At 33.4% G+C, this 21,776-nt stretch overlaps 4 protein-coding genes across 4 annotated transcripts; all 4 read right to left on the bottom strand.

The window, feature by feature from the left end:
• Positions 1-467: 467 nt before the first annotated feature.
• On the bottom strand, positions 468-3,255 carry LOC114713372 (zinc finger CCCH domain-containing protein 39). The gene is made up of 2 exons (XM_028898004.1): positions 2,092-3,255; positions 468-985 (listed from the first exon to the last, which is right to left on the bottom strand). The coding sequence occupies exons 1-2, from the start codon at positions 2,870-2,872 to the stop codon at positions 777-779; spliced, it is 990 nt and encodes a 329-aa protein (XP_028753837.1). The 5' UTR covers positions 2,873-3,255; the 3' UTR covers positions 468-776.
• Positions 3,256-5,201: 1,946 nt separating this feature from the next.
• LOC114713376 (zinc finger Ran-binding domain-containing protein 2-like) lies at positions 5,202-8,347 on the bottom strand. Its single transcript, XM_028898007.1, has 3 exons — positions 6,358-8,347; positions 5,927-6,276; positions 5,202-5,404 (listed from the first exon to the last, which is right to left on the bottom strand). Exons 2-3 carry the CDS (start codon positions 6,247-6,249, stop codon positions 5,344-5,346), a joined length of 384 nt encoding a protein of 127 aa, XP_028753840.1. The 5' UTR covers positions 6,250-6,276; positions 6,358-8,347; the 3' UTR covers positions 5,202-5,343.
• Positions 8,348-9,092: 745 nt separating this feature from the next.
• LOC114713377 (early nodulin-93-like) lies at positions 9,093-10,214 on the bottom strand. Its single transcript, XM_028898008.1, has 4 exons — positions 10,059-10,214; positions 9,749-9,810; positions 9,558-9,633; positions 9,093-9,418 (listed from the first exon to the last, which is right to left on the bottom strand). Exons 1-4 carry the CDS (start codon positions 10,153-10,155, stop codon positions 9,324-9,326), a joined length of 330 nt encoding a protein of 109 aa, XP_028753841.1. The 5' UTR covers positions 10,156-10,214; the 3' UTR covers positions 9,093-9,323.
• A 3,839-nt stretch (positions 10,215-14,053) lies between these two features.
• On the bottom strand, positions 14,054-15,149 carry LOC114713378 (early nodulin-93-like). The gene is made up of 4 exons (XM_028898009.1): positions 14,967-15,149; positions 14,680-14,741; positions 14,487-14,562; positions 14,054-14,383 (listed from the first exon to the last, which is right to left on the bottom strand). Exons 1-4 carry the CDS (start codon positions 15,061-15,063, stop codon positions 14,289-14,291), a joined length of 330 nt encoding a protein of 109 aa, XP_028753842.1. The 5' UTR covers positions 15,064-15,149; the 3' UTR covers positions 14,054-14,288.
• Positions 15,150-21,776: the final 6,627 nt, after the last annotated feature.

Genomic DNA, 21,776 nt, shown 5'->3' with positions numbered 1-21,776 from the left:
CTCAAAAGGAATAACTGTGTATTTTTTTTATTTTAATATTTTAGAGTTTTTTTTTCCACTATTTTTCACATATTTTTTAAACAAATATAAATTAAATTAAATTATTAATGACTCATAGTAATACAACCTAGTAAATTTTTGAATTATATTTAGAAAAATATGTGCTTCTTATTTTTTACATTTCATAATTCAAGGATAGTATAAATTGTAATTGTTGAAATTTTTACATTTTACAATGATGGATATCAAAGGCTAAGTTGCTCTCTCTTTTTGTCAGAAGAGGTGTTCTCTTAGTTGCACACATATGGATGTGAGGATGTCTCTTTAACGAATTTTGGTATAATTTTTTTCACAGCCTGGATGTTAATTCTAATCTGTAAAACACATTCTCTTAAATTGCAGCTTTGCATTTCAAGTAGTAACACGCAATCAATACAGAAAGCATTTATGTTTGAAAGGAATGCATCTAGAAGTAGAAAAATTAACGACTTTACACCATTTGAATAATCATACGTTGATGTATAAAATAGAAATAGAATAAACATAATTTGATCAGAACCTACCCCGCCCACAAAACTTGGAGAATTATCTCAATGCCATCAAGAATCCAATAGACCCTTTGAACCAAAAAAAAAAAAAACTTTATAAACCACTGTGACAGAAAGAAGAAAACAAATAAACCTATGAAGTGATCACCAAGCATGAGTGACCCCATCTTATCAAAATTTCATGGAAAGCAAACTTTCCAAGACCCAAACTCCAGCTATCCAACTAAGCTACCTTGGCAATGGAAAGTCATCGAGCCAATCACCATAAATTCGATTGACCTTCTTGTTTATTTTCCACTTCAACAAATTCTTCTTTTTCTGCTCCTCCTCCTTTGAATCAAGTATACTTACAGCATTGATAGGAGACACATCATTTACAGGAATTGATGCAGCCCCAATAGCTTCTATTTCACTGCGTACACCAGGCACTTGTAACTCTGAATTGATATTGAGAGAATGCAATATCAGAAGTCAATTGATAGCAAAATAAACAGTATTATTTGGTAAGTTTTCACCTCAAATTCAAAACCAACTATTTACTGAAGTAAAAGAAAAGGCATCTCATATCTGATTATTAAGAGTGATGCTTATAGATGATGTCCTAATCATATCATAAGTATGAAAGCACAAGTTAGAAATCTATGAGAAAATACCGAAGGTCAATCACAAATGCAATTTACCATACTAACAAACCTCACCAAATAAGAAAATTTCAACATCAAATGCAATGGCTTTATGGAGGCAGGGCGGAGAGAGGTAAGATTTGTTACATCAAAAATTGCCGCAAACATCATAAAAGACAACAAGAGAATGCATATTCATGAACATAATTATCTTGTTTTAGCTTTCCCATTGTCCAGGGAACAAACAGAATGGACACTGCACTCACATATCATGTATTGACATATATGAGCTTCAATGCATTCACCAAAAAGTCTAGGATGTATAGACTCAAACACGAACACAAAACATTCCGGTGCAATTTAAAATGTACTGCTAATTATTTAAAGCTTCACAAGTAATTTAAAGACTCAAACCACTAGAATGACAATTTAAAATGTCAAAGGTTCAAAGATGGGTTGACAATGACATTTGAAGATTCACATGTAATTTAAAATATACCACTAATTCTTTAAAGAATCAAATATTTAACAAATGTTAGTATCAAATATCAGATGTAATTTAAGGTATCACTGAAAATTTAAAAGGACAAAGACTATCTTTTTGAAGAGTAAGATATTAATGTTTTACTCAAAAAGTTAAGGGATAGGATCACAGATATGAATGCAGAAAGCCAGGTATAATTCAAAACATCACTGAAAGTCCAATGCGCCAAAGATCCCTTTCTAAAGGATAGATGTCAATACCTTTGCGCAAAAGGAAAGAATATATGGACATAAACATGAACACATTTTTTATTAAAAAAAAAAAGGTGACAATATCAGTAACCTTAATAATGACCAGCAAGACTAGGACATAATCAAACAAACAAGAAAATGGAATTGTATGTATAATTTTAAAGTGCCTCTGCATCAACACTAACCTGCTTGTCCATGGGCAAAATGACATTTATCACCGAAAGGGCACTGTCCTGTTGTCTCCCACTTGCTACATAACTTAGTCTTCCAGAAAGGAGCCTTCCCATTTGTTCTGAAACCATCAGACCCAGTGGTGACAGTCTTATTATTGTCTGGATTACTAGGGCCATTCAAGTGCGACTTTGGAGATCCATTAGCTACAAGGCTTATAGCTGAGCTCTCCCTGCACCTCCCTGCATCATCCCTGAACTTGGACGGGTCTTCATGAAGAAAGTTGCACCTTTCACCATAAGGGCATTCCTCGCCATTGTAGTACTTCTTACACAGCTTCATCTTATGTATGATTTTCTGGTCATCGTCCCAATTTCCTGATGACCGTTCTTCATCGCGTAAACCAATAAGTTCTTGCCAATTTGGAGGTGGCTGCCTCATGTCCTCATTGCCATGAGCGAAATTGCAATTCTCGCCATTCCTACAGGTACCCATTCGGAATTTCGCACACAAGCGAGTCTTAAAAAAAATGTGGCTCGTTCCTCCTCTATTTGTTGGAGGATTTTGTGGGTGGTGCATTCTGGAATTCATGGGCGGCGGGAAGGGCGAGGGATCAAAGTGACTGCTTTCAGATGTCCTGGGCCTCTTGAACGGAGGAAGTTGATCAAATGTGGAATGTGAATCGAATAGTTCGTTGTTGATGGGGAATTGCGGCCACCTTCCATTGGAATCGTCATCCGCCGCAAATGGTAGTGGCGATAGCATGAAGGCAGAGTGGTGATCAGGAAAACTCATAGCAAAATTCTCAGAGATGAGATTGATCCGATGAAATAAAAGATGACAAAATGTACTCAATTCATACAACCCTTCCGAGACTGGATCCCATGGTAGAAGAGCCTGTAATGCTGAGTGGATTCAATAACTATAGCAGCTTCAAGAAATTGATGTGTTTTGAAGGAATGAATGATCAAAAGGACTACTTAATCACAAGACCAAATACGGGCTGACGCCTAATTCTCAGGGATTAAATCATAGAATCAAAAGATTATAAGGAAAACCAAGATTATGTACGGAATCGAACTGGAGATTGAATCAAACAGGTGGCTGGGAAGTTTGGAAATTTTCAGCCTTTAATCACCAATTTAGGATTAGGAGTCCAAAGACTCAAAGCCTGTATTCCCTCCTAGAGAATAAAAAGAATGTTTGGAGGCAAGAGCAAGGTTTTAGAGTTTTATACCAAAAAGAAGTCAAAACCCTAGCCGCCTGTCACAAAACCTAAATGCAAAAGGAACAATGAATCAGCTCACAGAGATGAGTCCCACAAAAAGCCGTTAGGATTCTGGAACCTTTAATCACGCAGGAATCACCCAATAACAAGATAATTACAGTAAAATCATTATCATTAATAAATGTGAATTTCTTCTTTTGGCCAACGATTAAATGGGAAACCAAATTGCCAATATAGTTACTACTTCATCACATTTGGAACGTGTCCAAAGTATATTCATAGTGATATCTAAAAAAAAAAAAATACTTCAATCTATATTTCTCCACCTGTTAGTGATTAAATTTGAGACAATAAATAGAGCATAAGTTGAAATGTTTTTTAATCAATTAATAAAGCGTGCTTTCAAAATTATTAAAAAAATAAAAAAGAATTACAGTGAGTGACGTCTCAAATAAAATTCAATCATATATAAGTTCTAATCACTTGTAAATATTAAAATTTTTATCATATAAATATCATAGAATAAAAAACCTGACTGAATCTGCAAGTTCAACTAAGAAATCGATCAACCAGTCAGTAGTCTAGTTTGATTTAGGCATTAAATCGGTCAAGAGTTGAACTAGTATCAAACCGGTTAAACCAATGTGAATCGATAAAAACTGGTGATGAATCATTTTGACTTATTATATTGTTATTAGTTTTATTTTTTCTCACTCAACTCCTAATATCTTAGTTACTATAGATTTGAATGAATTTTAGTGATGATTTTGGTATCAATAATTATTAACTATAATTATTGATGAATTGTAAAGATCAAAATTCTCAATGTTGTTGTACTTTGTTATTGTCACAATCAAATTATTATTATATTTCCTTATACTTTGTTATTAATGATTATTAATGTTATTGTATTTTATTATTTTCAATTAAATTATGTTATTTTAATATGACTAGTTTGATTCCAAGTTGACTCCAATCCGACCAATTAATCTTGAACCACTACCTCAACTGGTTTAGTATACAGCCGGTTTTTTTTTCCTTAATAAATAGAGAAGTTGACTTATAAATAGAATTTTTTTAAGAAAATATGAATTTTATTATTTGGGATTTGACTTTAATTTCAAAAAAAATAAATGAATTATCAACATCAATTATCTTTTATTAATAAATTAAAATGTGATGTTTATAGTAAATTAATAAACCAGTCAGCTAATTCTTCAATTGAAACGACTAATTCTATTAATGATACAACTGAGTTGGTTATTAAATGCTCTAATGCCTCGTGTTACATTTTGCATCAGTAGTAATAGTAATACTAATCAACCAAATGAAATCTCAAACCGTCTCTTTGATCCTTGCAAAAAAATATAAGCCGTCCTGTACTTTTAATTTGGTGCCTTGGATTTGCATCTGTAGGATTCTCTAAGTTAACTTCTTTATTTGCAGTATTGAGATCAATAACATGTTGGATGTTAGTGATCTACATTATTTTGTGATCTTTCTTCTTGCTTCTAGTTCTGTTAACTTAGTAGGTTATCATTTTAGACATATAATTAAAAAAAAATGAATGAACCATGCAAAATATTCTCTCTTGAGTTTGGACCACATAGTGGAAGTTGTTCAATTATATAGATGTTAGGCATCCATCAACACACTCATGTGCGTGCACTCTCTTTCTTGCACACACCCACATTAGCATGTATTCATAAGCCATTGATTTATTAGAAGACCCAGCAAAAAAAAAAATTACAAAATTGAAAAAAGTTCCTAGTGCCAAAACATAGTTTTGCTTCTAACACCAGGCCAGCGGAGAAACAATTAATCTTGTATTGTTTGCAGGGGTAATATATGTGAACCGTTTGTAATATGGGTCTTCTGAAATTCTTTCAATTTTCACGGCCTGAAATACAAGTCATAAATGTGTCAGGAGATAATTGACATTGAAAAACACTTGCTAGTAAGTAATATCATTTTTAGGACTCAACTTTCTTTTTTCTTTTTGATACCATCAATAGTAAGTGGACTTTTCTTACCATAATCATTTGGTGTTATTGCACCTGAAGCATTCTTCCCTGCAAGCATAGTTATGCGCCCCACAGCTGTTACATTACAGGAAAACAAAGGACAAGAGAACTCACATTAGGCTAAGGTGTAATACAAGTATATATATGCACTTGTAAGCTAGGCTGATGAAGTTGCATCTCCCTGGTCAGTCACTTGATTTATAATCAAATAGTCTAACTTAACCTCTGAGTCACCATGTGGATGAAAAGGAGCAGACATAATTAAAATCAGTTTTCATCTGCTCCAGATGAACTCAGTTAAATGGAACTGTTATGCTTCTATGGAGTTCATTTTCAATGCTGAAGATTATTAGCCAAATGAATGAAAATACTGAAGATAACTCTAATACCACTAAGCTAAACCTCATTGACCATAGATGTGAGTTTCTTCATAATATGAGGTCATTCTGTCAAGATGTAACCAAATTCATGTTCTTTCTTGGCCTTTCATGATGCAACTATGGAATTAATGAAGCCTGGGAAAGTTACACTAAAGCAGTGAAGATGCTATTTTTAGCGCTAAAAGCAGTGCAAAACCTCAGAAAATTGTGAACTGACCTAGAGCACATCCAATCACCAGGCTTCCACCCTGGTGGGGGCAAGCTACTACCAAGTCCATATCCATCAGAGCCAGCATTGTCATCTTTGAAAGCAGCACATCTATAGCATTTTGATCGGCTTGCATAGTTGTGAGCTCCACAGTTCTCAGCACTGCAAAACCAGTCTCCCGGCATTAATGCTTCACTGTTCTTATTGTTCCCACAGCTTGATGCCTCGGTACCTCCAAACTTGGGGTACCCACAACGTTGGCATGCATCTCTCCTCTTAAAATTAACATGCTGGCAAACACCACACAGCCAATCACGTCCGGTGTAGCTCATCTTTGTCAATATGCTCCTTCTAGATCTCTACATCAATAGGGATATATATGAGCTATTAAGCACAGTAATTTCTAGATGAATGAAGAAAAATTGGATATCTATGTTTACCTTAAGAATACTGATGAATAACGGTAGGAGCAACTCAGCAATGTTTTGACAGATGTTTGTAGAGAAGTAGTTCAGAGAAAGCAGGTAAGTTGCTGTGATAAAATTTGCTGCTAGAGTTGGGAGGCTTTATATACTGATTGTAGTTGAGACTTGGGACACGGATGTCTCTTTCTGTTCCCTGGTGGTCTAATTATTCTAGCGAGATCTGTTCCCTGGTCATCTAGAGAGAGTGTCTTCTGAAAATGGGGTTCCAGAAGCAGAAATATCTGAAAGATAGAGATACTGAGAAATGGTGGGATTGGAAGTGGAATCTTCTATTAGGTGGGAAATTATAGTGCATATGTACACGCACTATCTTTCCATCTAAATCCCACCTCTTGTGCCTTTCTTTAAGTGATTCCTGTGCATTATTGCAGAAGAACATATCCAGGGTAAGAGACGCGGTCATTGACTTGAACAATATCAAAAATCCCCTGATGAACCAGAGGCAAATAAACCTTCACTAGGCAGAATTTTGCAGCCCAACTATGTGGTGTATCTGCAGTTGAAGTTTGAGACTTTGAAAGTGAAAAAATTTATGGAGAATCAATTCCACGTCTCATTCTCGTGCATTTTCATATCCAACTTGTATTTTGCCCCCTCGCTTTGTTTGGATCACTTTATAGCAATAATTGAAATGCCATTCGAAGATTCACACCCATTAGCTAGCTAGCAATCTGTTAGCTTCTTTTTACGGCTTGTGGTGAGCGTGTTGAAATTCTAGTGTGACATGAACAAAACTTGTATGAACTCCAACACTGTGACATGTGTGCTTATATTGTTCATAGGATTATGCTCCGTAAGATTCCTCACGTGTATCATGGCCTGCCACATCTTCAGATCATTCTTTAAGACACTCAACAAACTGCATGTAAGCTAAGCAAACTTCCTCTTATTGCTTTACTTTGTGTCTGTTCTCTGTCTCTCTCCATCTCTGTTTTTTCCCCCCTCCTCAAGTAAAGTATTTGGCAGAAAAAATTCTTAGATTTGAGGCGACGCGGCGAGCCAACGCTGAACAGAATGAATGTGAACCTAGTCACTCTATCTTTCAAAAAAGTTATATATACTATGGAATCCAAATCCTTTGGACCTCCAATTGGAATTCATATGAAAGAGTGGGGGAAACTTGTGAATATAAGGCCTTAACCCCTCCCAAAAGATAAGATGCCTCTTTGGTGTCTTCCTTTTGTCCCTAAAGAGATGCTTAACTTCTTAAAGGACATGGTTTAGATAATACTAATGGAGTCATCCTTGAATACTAAGTTCTAAAGAAAATACTTTAACTGGCTCAAGTATGTTATATTAAATTCTGGAAAAAAGAAAACCCATAATGCATTTTGGAATTTTGGATATACCTAGGCTAGCTGTCATGTTTATACCCCTTGGCATGAGCTCAAGTGAGAAAGTAGGAATTGGCACAGTTGCAGATCACATACAGATCGCCCAGAACATACTGACTGCATTACAATGATTCATGAAACTCAGTGAGCCAACGAGAGACCCACCTTTTGCTGACGTGGCGTAGAATAGTCAAATCCCGCATTGACATATCATTGCTTGCGTCTCGACCCTTGGTTTGATAAGAAGGAATCCGGATCATCCATTTTTCTCACCAAACAGACAAGATGAATATTCGGCACATGATAACTAAATAGAGATGAAATAAAAACCTCAGACAGTCCACTACACTATATTCTCTGTTTTTTTTTTATTTGTGATTATTCTTCTCTAAAGGAGGCCTAGCTTCTCACTTTAATAATACTTGGAGAATCCACATCTTGTGGGCTTTCCTAATGGATTTTTGAATATTCAGTTTTCATTGAACAGGCTTCATAACTTCCGTTAGGTTACCTCCAACTCCCAAGATGTTCAATCAAATACAGCTTACTCAGCTCTTCCATTCACATCTCTGCAAAACTGTATTTTGGCTTTGCAATCAAAATAGAAGACTATTTTTTTTTTTTTGACCAAGAAATAGAAGACTATTTTTACTCCCCCCCCCCCTCTCTCTTGAATGAAAAACTGTATACTACTAAGAGTCTGAACAAAAAATTACACAGCCTAGCTACCTCTCTACTTTCATCAACTCCCACCTCCTAGTAAAAAAAAAAAAAAGGCTGTTGATCAAAATATCTTTTTTAATTTATGTAGAATTGTTTGACTTCGTATATTATTATAACCACAAAATTCACTGGAATAAAGGGAAAATGAAATTGCTTCTACTCATATGCCGGCGGACTCATTATCAAATACTCCCTTCACTCTCGCATAATATAGAACGTTACATGATATAGAACCTAGTTGGTCAGTGTAATTTGCATATAGGATCGATCTGCCTTGCCTCCCTCATTTAATATGTTTTCCCCACATACTCATGGATTTCCTCCCTCGTTTAATATGTTTTCCCCACATACTCATGGATTTCGCAGTTTTTCTAACTTTTTTAATCTCCCTATTTAGTACTATCATTAAAAAAAGTGAGTATTTTAAAAAAGATGACACAAATAAACAATATAATTTTTTTTTTTTTTTTGCAAATTAGAATAGTTTATAAAAATGCAATTGCCTTATCGGTTTCCTTTTTCCAAATGCATCTTGTTTAAGGATAATCTGCAGGACTAAGATGGTTCATAAGCGGAAAGTCTTGCTGATGCAATTACTTTCTAACCTTACTTCGACTCTTTAGAGGATTAACATTTGCAGAAAGGAAAATCAAATGGTTTGAGAATTCATTCATTAAAGCTGATCATGCCCACAGCTGGGGTTACATATATATATATATATATATATATATATTATACATACCACTGATCCCGCCGCAACCAGATTCACACATAGTGTATGGGATTTACGTTTGGATTTCTCTAATAGCCCAATGAAGAGCAAGAACCAGATTCAAAAACCCAAGTCACCCACTTGAATTAAATTCATGCTTCGAAGTTGGTGGGTTGCTTGAAGGAGTTCTTTCTCGCAGTTTTCAAAACGGTCTTGTCTGCAACTATGAAATATGCAGCTCCAGCCGCTGCACTCAAACCAATCATATATATATATATATATATATATATATATATATATAGAGTTAGATGACCAAAAAACTAGGTAATTATAATGAGAGTATATATAGTAATCATTTGGGATTGTTAATGAGTTATAATGCTAACCTGTGGAAATTATGAGAGCTTGAGCAGTGTGATTCAGATTGGCTCTAGCCCAAGGCAGCATCCTAACACTAGCCAGCTGCATGTCAAACATGAATGTTTAGATTAGAATTATCAGATTATCTCAGAAACCCAAATCTCTATTGGAACTCATAGATTGATTCAAGAAAACTAAAGTTGCAGAAAATGCTTACAGTTGGAATGGCCGTGGCAACAGTGGCATACACAGCTGCTTTGGCTCCCGCTATCACACCCTCTGTTTACACATTAGACAACAAGATAAGTTCGAGATCGTTTTCCAGAAAATCCGTTTGAATTTCTCAGTGATCGATATTATCGCAGCAGATATGTCTCCGGTCCAAAACTTATCAGAATGAGCCAAAATATGAGCATTGTACAGAAGAAAAAGACGAGGATGGCGGAGAAATGATAGTGCAATGGCTTCTCTGGGTTTAATTAAAGAGTGCAAGGAAGAGATAAGGATGAAGAGAAAGGAAAGATTACCATGAGAACAGCGCTTTGCCATGGCCAGCTTTTGATCAAGCGAAGCCATGCTGGTCCTCTCAAGAGGAGAATTAGCAGAAACATTTGCCTTCGACATGTTCAAGAACACAGATTTTAGGGGCGAGCAACAAATGAGACTGGTAAGACGAGAAGCTTTGGACGCTGAGAAGAGTAGATTTAGGCTAGATATTTATAATGAAAGCCCTTCAAGAAATCTGAGGAGTTGGTAAAAAAAAGAAGAAAAAAGAAAAGGTCCCTTCAATGGGGGTTAGGAGTTGATGGTTTTCTTCCAAATTCCACCGTCTGGGACATTTGTTTTTGCTTATTGTGGTCGCTAGTTTGCATCGTACAGTCCCCAAAAGAAGCACTTTTTTCTCCGGAGGGTTTGATTTGATTTTTGGGCACGCAAATTTTTAATGCATGAAGGGCAATAGAGTACTTTGAGGCTCTGTACCAAGCACCAGGTGTTGGTGTTGCAACGGCGGATTCTGTCATAATAATAGAGGAGGAAGAAAACCAGGGGCAGAACGCAAACATGGGACACCGACGTTATCCCCTCGTATCATTCAAATTCTGACACCATCACAAAACGCCATAGATATTGGGTTTTTTTTAAAAATTATTATATTATATATCAATTTATAAATAAAATAAATTAACTCTAAAAAATTAAAGTAATTTATTAAAATTTTTAATTAATTATAAAAATTAGTATTGGAAAAAGGAGAATCTCATTTAAAAAAGGTTTAAAATGATTAAATCCCAAAGAAGAAAATTTAAAAAAAAAATTATTTGTAAATTTAGTTTTTTCAAAATAAAATAAAGTATTGTAACTAAAGCTGATGTAATGGGATTCTCGCATCGGAAAAAAATATGTTTATTTTTGAAATAGAGGAGAGTGGACTGAGAGAGCGAGTAAAGTGAGGATTAATTAAGAGAAAGGTTGAAAGAACAAGTCAGTGGTTTTGCGAAGAGTGAAAAGGAAGAAACAACATGAATCATAAAACCATGGGATCTGTTTGTCACATCATAACACGTGCACTGCTCCCATTTTTTTAAATTAAAGAAAACATCTTTTTAAGTACCTTTTGCTTTAAAGATTCGTGGAATTTTATTCACTTATCTCATATTACCCGTAATCCCTCCATTTTTCTTAATTTTAAAGATATCAATTACTTTTTCGTGTAAAATAGATAATTTTGTGTTTCAAAAATTATAAAAGTATTTTGTACTATTTATATCAGTACTCATTGACAAATACCAAACTGAGGTGTTTGCACCAAACATGTGCAAATTTTATAATATGTAAGCAAATATTTACTTTCTCCTGTTTTAATTATTAAACTTCATTTATAGTTTATAAGCGAAATCTTATAAATAAAACTGAAAATAATATTAATTAATATCTGGCCTGATAATATGTTCATTTTTTCTTAGACTCATGATACTATAAGCCTCTTCGGCATCCTGGTTGTTCAACATATAAGCGTGAGCGTGTGGGAAAAAAACAAAAAAGAGTTAGAAGAGACATGAGCATGTCAACTTTCCCAAATTATGGTCTGTTTGATAATTTTAACTTACGTCGCATCAATATCAATAAGACAGGAAAAAAAAAACCCGAGAAAAGAAATATGGGCTTTGATAAAATGCCCCTAGTCCTCGCTAACGTCAAAATCCAATATCTTTAAAATTGGCTTGGTTCCTAAATTTCAATTTTAAAATATTTTTAGGTCCTAAAGAAAATCTTTTAAATGACTCAACCATGCAATACTACCTCCGATCCTTAATATAAAATCCTATTTGACTTTTATTTTGATCCTAAATATAAGACCTCAATCCATTTTGTCTCTCATATTTATACATTTTTTTCAAAATAACCCTTCTAACAATGATAGTTCTAATTAATACACTTGATTAGTAAGGATATTTTAGAAAAGACAATGTTTATTTAGGACAAATAACTAACTCAACTTACTTCCTTAATCTCTTCAAATCAGTCAACTGGCTCTTATAATTAGGACCGGAGGTAGTATTAAATAGTGAAAAATATTCATAATGCAATTTGGATATATATATTTAGGGGGTGTTTGGGTAGAAACTAAAAGATAGTTTTAAAAGTATTTGTACGGTATATGAAGTAAATATGTGAAGAAGTTTGCTTTGTTTTATAAAAAAATACTTCTAAAAAATGTTTTTGGGTGCTTCTAAATGTTTAGGTAGAAACAAAATCACGGTTTTAAAAATATTTTTACTGTATAAAATAAATATATAAAAGAGTTTATATTAATTTATGAAAAAAAATTTCTGACAAGTGTTTTTGAATTATCGAACACTTTTTTGGACTCCAACCGTCATATGCCTCTCGGCAAGTTGGCATGAGCTCAGGTGAAAACGTAGGAACTGGCCCACTTGTGGACTCATCAACCTCCGCAGGCCTATATGACTAGGATGGACTTCGGCCAAAAAATTAATAGTCCTTGGGGCTTGGGGGACGCACCTTTTGCTTACTTGGCCGAAAATGGTCAAATTTTAACCACCCTAAACTTTAATAAGGGACCATTCAGATCTTATTTAGATAATTTAGATTTAATTTTTTTATTTATTTAAAATATTTATTTTAATAAGTATAAAATTTAAAATAAAAATAATTTTTTATTATTATTATTTATTTAAAAATAATTAATTAAAAATTTTAAATTTATAACGTTCAAATTAGACTTGAAAGATATTGATTTAATGATTTTAAAATACCCATCAAAGTATCAAATCTAGTTCCAAATTTTTCCTCCAAAAAAGTAGCCTTTTGATTTTCCTTAAGGATTTTTGAATATATTCACTTATCATTGAAACAGGGTTCATCATAACTTCAGTTAAAATACTACTTACACAGCTCCTTCATTTACATTTGATCTGCAAAACTGTATTTTGGCTTTGCAAGCTTACTAAGGGGTGTTTGGATATAACCAAATCATGGTTTGGAAAATAGCTTCTGGAGAATAGATTATGGGGAGACTAGATTTTTTGAAGAATAGATTTTGTGAAAAAGTGATTCTAAAAAGTGAGAGTGTTTGGATAGTTATTACCAGAAGCACTTTTTACATGTATAAATTACTAAAAAAAGACATAAATTAATATGATAATTATAGAAAAAATATATTTTATGATATATTTTAATTTGAAGGAATAAAATTGTTAATAATATATTTTTTATTAACATAATTAATAATACATAAGATAATATAATTAATAAATAATTAATATGTATATATATTTATAAGATATAAGATTAAATATATTTATAAAAATATATATTTATAAAAAAAACAACAAGATACATATCTTATAGGCTCTCACACTCTCCCTTTTTTTTCCAAAAGCAAAACTTTTTTGCTTTTCCCAAAACCATGGTTTTGACTCAAAACCATGGTTTTGGTTTTTTTAAGGGTGTTTGGGTGATTTTTTCCCAAACCATGGTTAGGATCCCCAAACCATGGTTTGGGTTGGAACCCAAACACCCCTAAAAGGCTACTTTTGCCTTTCTCTTTTAAAATAAAGAAAACAGATAGAATTGTGCTTTGATTCCGTGTATTGATATAACCGCAAAATTCATTTCAATGCAGAAAACATGAAATTTACTTCCAGACTCACCTGTGATATTCACAATCACATACCTTAAGTTCATGTTCTAAATACATACGGACAGACACATTATCAATTCTAATTTATAAAAATGCCAGTGGCCTTCAGTTTTTGGTTTTTTTGTAACGTACAGATGGTTCTTAAGCGGCAAATGTTTTATTTAAGGAAGACATGTTGTCTTATTAAGAAGAGGATCTGGCTTGTCATAAAAAGTTCATCCTCTTAATTAAGAGAAGTTTAACTTGTCCATGAGAAACCCCTTTTAATTTTACCATTTTTTGGATAGTTTTTGCTCATGCAATCACTATTTTGGAACCATACTAAATCTCTTTAAAGGATTACAAATAACATCTGCAGAAAGGAAAAGAGAATGATTCGAATTCATTCATATAATTAGCTGATGATAACAACTACTGCTAGCCAGTCTTATAGATAAGATATATATATCTTCGATAGATATGCCGCCATCAAAATGCAGTCCATCTTATTTATAAGTACATACTTGATGGGATTTACATTCACGTTTGAATATTTCTCAGAACAAGAACCCTAGGTTCAAAATAATAATCCAAGCCACCCAGTTCGTTAAATTCATGCTTCGAAGTTGGTGGGTTGCTTGAAGGAGTTCTTCCTCGCAGTTTTCAAAACGGTCTTGTCTGCAACTATGAAATATGCAGCTCCAGCCGCTGCACTCAAAGCACGATAATATACAGAGTTAGATGACCAAGTAATTATAATGAGAGTATATATAGCAATCATTTGGGATGGTTAATGAGTAATAACGCTAACCTGTGGAAATTATGAGAGCTTGAGCAGTGTGATTCAGATTGGCTCTTGCCCAAGGCAGCATCCTTACACTAGCCAGCTGCATATTAAACATCACTATTTAGGTCAGGATTCTGAATATATATATCAGAAACAAATATCTATTTGAACTGATAGATTGATTCCAGAGAAGTGAAGAATAGCAGAAAGTGCTTACAGTTGGTATGGCTGTGGCAACAGCGGCTAACGCAGCTGCCTTGGCTCCGGCTATCACACCCTCTGTTTACACATTTAGACAAGAAGATAAGTTCGGGATCGTTTTCCAGTAAATCTGTTTGATGAGTTTCTATAATGATTGCAATTATCACAGAAGACATGTCTGTGGTCCAAAACTTAATCAGAGAATCAGCCAAACTATGATGAGTAAGGTACAGAAGAAAAGGCCAAGGGATGGCGAAGAAATTTAAGTGATAACTTAGAGACGATGGAGAAAGCAAAGAATACCATGAGAACATCGCTTTGCCATGGCCAGCTTTTGATCAAGCGCGGCCATACTGGTCCTCTCAAGAGGAGAATTAGCAGAGACATTTGTCTTCGACATGTTCAAAACAACACAAGTTTTTGTGAGCGATGAAATGAGACTGGTAATACGAGAGGTTTTGATGATGAGAAGAGGGGATGCAGGCTTGATATTTATAACGAAAGCCCTTCAGAGATCTCTGAGGAATTGGATAACGAAAGAAGTAAAGTCCCCTCATTGGGGTTAGGAGTTGATGGTTTTCTTCCAAATTCCACCGTCTTGAGTCATCTGTTTTTGCTTATTGTGGTCGCTCACTTGCATCGTACGGCCCCCAAAAAAGCAAGCACTTTTTTGGTTCTCCGGAGGTTTTGATTTTTGAGGATGCAAATTTCAATGCACGAAGGGCAAGAGAGTACTTTCAGACTCTGTAGAGAGGCACCAGGTGCTGGCGTTGAAATGGCAGATTCTGTAATAATAATAAAGTAGGAAGGAAACAAGGGGCAAACCAGAGACATAATATTGGATTTTTTGTAGTGGGATTTTGCTGAATCAGGGAAAACCCCCCCCCCGGGGGGCAAGTATAGGAGAGTGGACCGTGGAGTAAAGTGCGGTTTAATTAGTTGAATTAATGAGAGGAAGAAGAGAACGACAGAAAGAAGAGGCCAGTGGTTTCAGTGAGAGAAAGGAAAGTACGAAACAAAGAAGATGATAAAATAAAACCATGGGTTGTGGAGGTCAGACTCAGACGGTGACTGTGCAGGGCGCAGAGTGCAACGCATTACCTAAAACTTTAAGAAATATTATTAAATAAATGAACAGAAGGAAACATTTGGTATCTTCAGGTGCATTGGATCCCGTCGCCCCACACCACATGTGCTCAAATTTTTTTGAGGAGATATTAAATTATAGCCTTCAAATAATTAATTTGTTTTTAATAAAATCAGTTAAAAATAATAAATAATTTAAAAATATTTTTTTGTTTTTCAATATACTCTTATAACAAATAAAAAGTAAAAAAATAGAAAAATATGATGAAAAAGAGAAAGTGCGGCAAGAGATATGAGAATGTGGAGGCTTGGATTTTTTGTGATTATCTCGTATTATTTATAATTTGTTAGTAATATAATTTATCTATAAACTCAGTAAATCTCTAGATATTTTCTAAAAATATTTTTATCCTCTTGTTAAAATTAAAAGTATTATACAAATTTATAATAATAAATGATAATTTTACGCTGCTTAGTGCTTACTATTTCTAGCAGCATTTTACTCAAGGATATATCAAATTGAGGTGTAGAATTTGCATAATATAAGTATATGTAAATATTTATTAATATATTTTTATCATGATATCAATTAGCACTTTTTTTTTTCCCTAGACTGATGAGACTGTAAACCTCTTTGGCATCATTTGGTTAGGGGAAAAATGAGGGGTGGGGAGGTTGTAAGGTGAGACATCCACATCAGCATGGCACCTTCCCCAAAAAAAAAAAAAAACAAGGAGCACTTTTATAATTTTTACTTATGCAGCATCAGCGTGAATAATAAATTTAGACATGTTTGGTTCACCCTTGAGAAGCCAAAATTGTTCCTAAAATTATCTTAATAGATAACAGTTGTTCGGGTAAAATTTTTTTTTTTCCTTTTATGAACTATGAAGTCTACTTGCCATGCCATTTAAAAGCTTATCTGCCAAAAGCTAGCTTAAATTCGTACTTTGGAAAATTTAACATTGACGTTTCAACACCTTTTAGTTACTTTTCACCCTTTAAAGTAGGTTAGTATGTGTAATTAATAATTGGGACAAAACATAAGGATCGTTAGAATATTTTATTCTTGGAAAAAAAATTTTTCCTTTAATCCCTGTGGTGGCGACGTGGGTCGGGTCATGAGCCGTTTGAATTATCCATTCGTTAGGAAAAAACACGATCTATGCTTTGGGTCATTCAGAGATATATTCATTTTGACGGAAGCCCAACCGAATGGCAACGGTTCAGATCTCATCAATGCAAATGTATGGCTGATATCCCTTTTCTATGAAGGCCCAAGGACACGTACCAATTTTAAGTGTATCATCAAACTGCTCCCAACTGTTGGCCCAAAAAAAGGAAAAAAGAAAAATCAAACTGCCCCCAACGCTGCCTCAGTGCTTGAGGTGTTAAATATTGTGATTTTGCCAATATGAACGGAGTTTAGCGAAAGTGATTAATCACTTACAACATGATAAATTAATATTTAAATTTTTATTAAGAGAAATATTTATATTTAGTACTCGATAATAACTTAGTATTACTTCAAAGAGGATTATATATATGTGTAGTAAAAAAAATAGTGATTTTTTAAATAATGATAAATTTAGCAAAGGATTTAATATTTTGACTTCTCATGACAAATAATATTTTCTTCAAAAGTACACCACTCGGAGGAGGATTTTCGTAGTGCTTTTTATAAAGCAACACGTTAATTATTTATTACAATTTTCTCGTTTGATCTCTATTTAATGTTGACATAGAAAAGTAAGTAAGAATTTTTTTCTAAATACTTAATATAGGTAAAAAAATTTTAAAAAACTTATATGAATTAAATATTTTGGGAATTTATATGTTGTAATAAGAGTATGATAGTTGCTGTGAAAATCACACGGATTCTGAGATTTGGATGTGAATGAATAATTACTAATCACAAAACCCCATGTGGTATCTTTGGTAGGCACCAATAGCTTAATCATAGTCCTACTACACTTACTTATCATTTCTGGGATTCAGAGATTTGATACATAAATAAATGCCAATGAACACGCTTCGTCTTTATTCACATGCCCACACATTATGAGTTACTAATCTGCTTTCATTACATCCGATTATTACAATATCTTTGTTAAATCATAAACCTCATAATTATCCACACTTCCTTTCTATTCCTACACATACGTACGTCCCAAGTTATTAAATTAAGATGTCAACTAGGGCAAGAAAAAGCTGTTCAGAATCTCCTAACTTCTGAACCGATTGGATTTAATTAATAAAAAAAGTATGTGGCCTGAAAATTCATAAAACTATTTTTTCTGAGACACACATGTCAGTAACTAACACTCTTTAGTGCTCAATAGTCAATATAAGAACTTGTTAATATGTTTCATAACATAACATGTTCCTGTTTAAAAAATAATCTATGATTAATTATAAAACTTTTTAACTAATTAATCAAATTAATCTAAGTAACCATTTTTATTGAGGGTAATTTTAATATTTTACAACATAACTAATTTGACTAATATATGTAAAGTTGTAATTCAGTATTTATAATAAGAATCGAAAAGAGTGGACATGAGATGTATATCAGGATATGTTAGTTTAACATTGTTACTAACTCAAGATATTGAGACAAGTGGTAGGCGTTCTAGTTTTTTAAACAAGTGGTTGGAGGTTTGATTGGCATTTTTTCCTCAAAAAAAAAAAATCCCATGGTTAAAATAAAAATTTAATTTAACGACTGATACTGATATATAACAAGTTGTATAACTATCAAATCAAACTTTTCTATCTAATAAAATAAATTTTAAATAAGAAACAAGATATAGTTTTCAATTCACTGAGAGCTACCCAGAAATGGACCAACCTTGTTTACTTCAAGTCATTTTCTTGCTGGGCCTTTGGGCCCCACAGAAAACCCATAAAAAATATTTATTTTTGGAAATAACAGGGGGGAAAAAAACCGCAAATTTTGAATTTGCAGGAGAAGGACAAATTGCAATGGAGTAGTATTTATTGGAAAGAGAATATGGGAAAGAATCCACTCGAAGGGAACTCAATGGGGAGAGAGCAAATAATTGGAGATACTGAGAATATGGGTTTTATATGTGAGAAGTGAATGTGGCTTCAAGTCACTCATTCATTCTCAGATATTATTATTATTATTATTATTATTATTATTATTATTATTATTATTATTAACTACACATCCCTGTGAGTGTAATAAATTAATAATAATATGCACGCCCAGGAAAAATAAATTAATATGGTTAATTATTTATTATTATGAGAATAGTTAACGATCCTACCAAACATAGATGAGATGTTTCAACTAACAATGAGAGGGGTGCTCAATTCAATTCATTCATTCGAATAAACAAAACAACAAACAAAAGCCCCAAATCATGTTCCTTTAGTTGCCTTGCAATCATGTGATTCTTTACCTTTCTCCCTCAAAATTCTCAAAGCACATCATCTTCTTCACCTTACCAGCTTCTTTTTGCTTCACCTTGCAATAACAGCAATTCTCTTCAAATAATTCAACGCTTTTTATTCTAATACTACCCTTGGCTCCTAATTATAAAAGTTAGTTGATTAATTTAAGAAGATTAAGAAAATAAGTTAAGTTAGTTATTTATCTTAAATAAGCGTTATATTTCCTAAAATATTCTTACTAATAAAGCATATTGGTTAGAATTACCATTGTTAGGAAAACTATTTTGAAAAAAATGTATAAATATGAGAGACAAAATGGATTGAGGTCTTATATATAGGACCAAAATAAAAATCAAATAATGTCTTATATTAAGGATCAGAGTACTACTTATTTAGGACAAATAATTAATTCAACTTATTTCCTTAATCTCCTCAAACTAGTCAACTAGCTCTTATAATTAGGACCGGAAGTAATATAATGTTTTAAATTCGAGTTTTGTATGTGAAAAAAGATACCGGCGAGAAAACTTGACACCTATATGTAGTCTGATTTGATCTAGATTAGTTTAAGTGTTTGTTTGTAGTGGCGGTATTCAAAAATTGTGATAGTAAAAAACAGCTTTTCAATCATAATTTATTGCATATGAAATACACATGTGAAGAAAGTTTTATCTCAACTTATATAAATATACTTATAAACCACTCTAAACAAGTTTTAAGCTTCGCTTAGTCAGCTTATTAATACCAACGCGCAATATATGAAAAAAATATGTAATGCTTATTATGGTTGTACGGAGCATTATTAATCAACCACAATTTTTTTAATTATTTATCTCTTCAAAAAATATTTTAAAAAATACTTTTTATTGATTAAAAAAAGAGAATCCCACAAAAAATTTTTTGAAGTTACTAAATCTCAATCTTAAATCAAATTTAATCCCAACAATTCAATAGATTTTAACAATACCGAGCTATTTGTACATAATGATATATTTTTGTAAGAATTGCTTATTCACAATTTAGTAATTTCTAGTTTCTTTGTGCAAGATTTTATTGATAAGATTGTAATTTTATTTGATTTGTTTATTTATTTGTTTTTGAATTTGATCATATGGAGGATTTCCAAGTGGGAATGAGCAATCCTTATCCGGGCTGTCCCTTTCGTGATATTGGACGCCCTCGCGTGCTTCTGCAACCTGATATTCTGACCAAACCAATATTCCATCCTTCCCCCATACCAATATCTCCCATTTTAGCTTTTCACCTTATTCAAATTTACTCACAACCAAATATCCAATTTTTGGATTCACTCAGTTGACTTTTGTTAATCTCATTATTCCTCTTCTCTAGGAGTTCAAAATACACTCTATACACTCTTAATCAGTCCATAATCAAATCATCCCCCCTTCATCTCCCAAGTCAATTGCCATGTTTGGTGACATTGCTGAAATCTGAGCAATTTTTTCAGGAATTAATCATCAATTTACTCGTCTCGTAGCTCCCACACAAGACACTAGATTTTCATATATATTCCATCCTATCCTAAATATGAAACTCGTTAAAGGATTTGTTATATTTGCACACATGCACTCTTGAGCCCCACTTTCACGCGCACACAGTCACTTATAAGCCCCACTTTCCCTATGAAACTTCTTCATATGGGACTCATGACAATGAGTGAGGACCCTAGCACCTAGCACCTACACTCTACAAGTCAATGAAAGCACCGATAATCAATACTATTAATATGAGCTAAACTAGTTTATTAGGTAGGAAAACCTCTTAAATTTATAAAACCCATTTCTTAGATGAGATTTTCGTATATGAAACTTATAACAATATTTCTGTAAAGCTAATGGCTTTGTAGCCTAGTAAATGGCATTACGGATTCAATCTTACTTGTAATCGCAAACTGTAAGTAGCCGCCCTTTATTTTTTTTAAAGCAAAAAAAAAACAAAGCAATATCTCTTGAGAAAAAGATTGTTAGCAGTATATGAGAGTGATAACTTCTATTGTTGAGTCTGACTTTTTATTATACTGTTGACTCTAGAACCCTCACAGTCTCAATTAAGTATGAGTGTGACTCACATACTCGCATTGTACGCATATATAGTACATGCACACCTCACTTCATCAGAAGAATCCTCTGTCTTTTATTCTAAACACACTTGAAGATTTTTTAAAGACAAGGGGAAAGAGAGAAAGTGATCTGAGTACTTGACTATTTGGAATACACATGCGTTTTACAGCTCATTTCATGTTTAAAGAACTGAATGAGAGGGCATGATAAAAGCTGGTGGATGGTGCTTTAATTTGCTCACCCCATTAATGCCTCATGAGAGTGAAGATCTAAGTGGTGATCATGCTGTATCTTCCTTTTTAATCTTTTTTTCCCTTCTCTTTTTGGTAACATATGACAAAAAGTTACAATCTTGAGGGACAGATCAGAGAATGAGGTTCAAATTAGAAACCCTCCCCCTTTATTCACAACAAATTCATTAACATCTCAGTTAAAAGATGTTTCTTGTATATACACATTCTCATTCTTTATTCTCTATTGCTCTGATTTGTATAATGACTCTGAGTTTACACTTACTTTCTCCTTT

This window comes from Neltuma alba, unplaced genomic scaffold, assembly GCF_004799145.2.
Source record: "Neltuma alba isolate B1F8T4 unplaced genomic scaffold, ASM479914v2 tig00011424_pilon, whole genome shotgun sequence".
Lineage (NCBI taxonomy): Eukaryota > Viridiplantae > Streptophyta > Magnoliopsida > Fabales > Fabaceae > Neltuma > Neltuma alba.
Note: the sequence above shows the minus strand (reverse complement) of the source record. Positions and strands in the feature narration are given on the sequence as shown.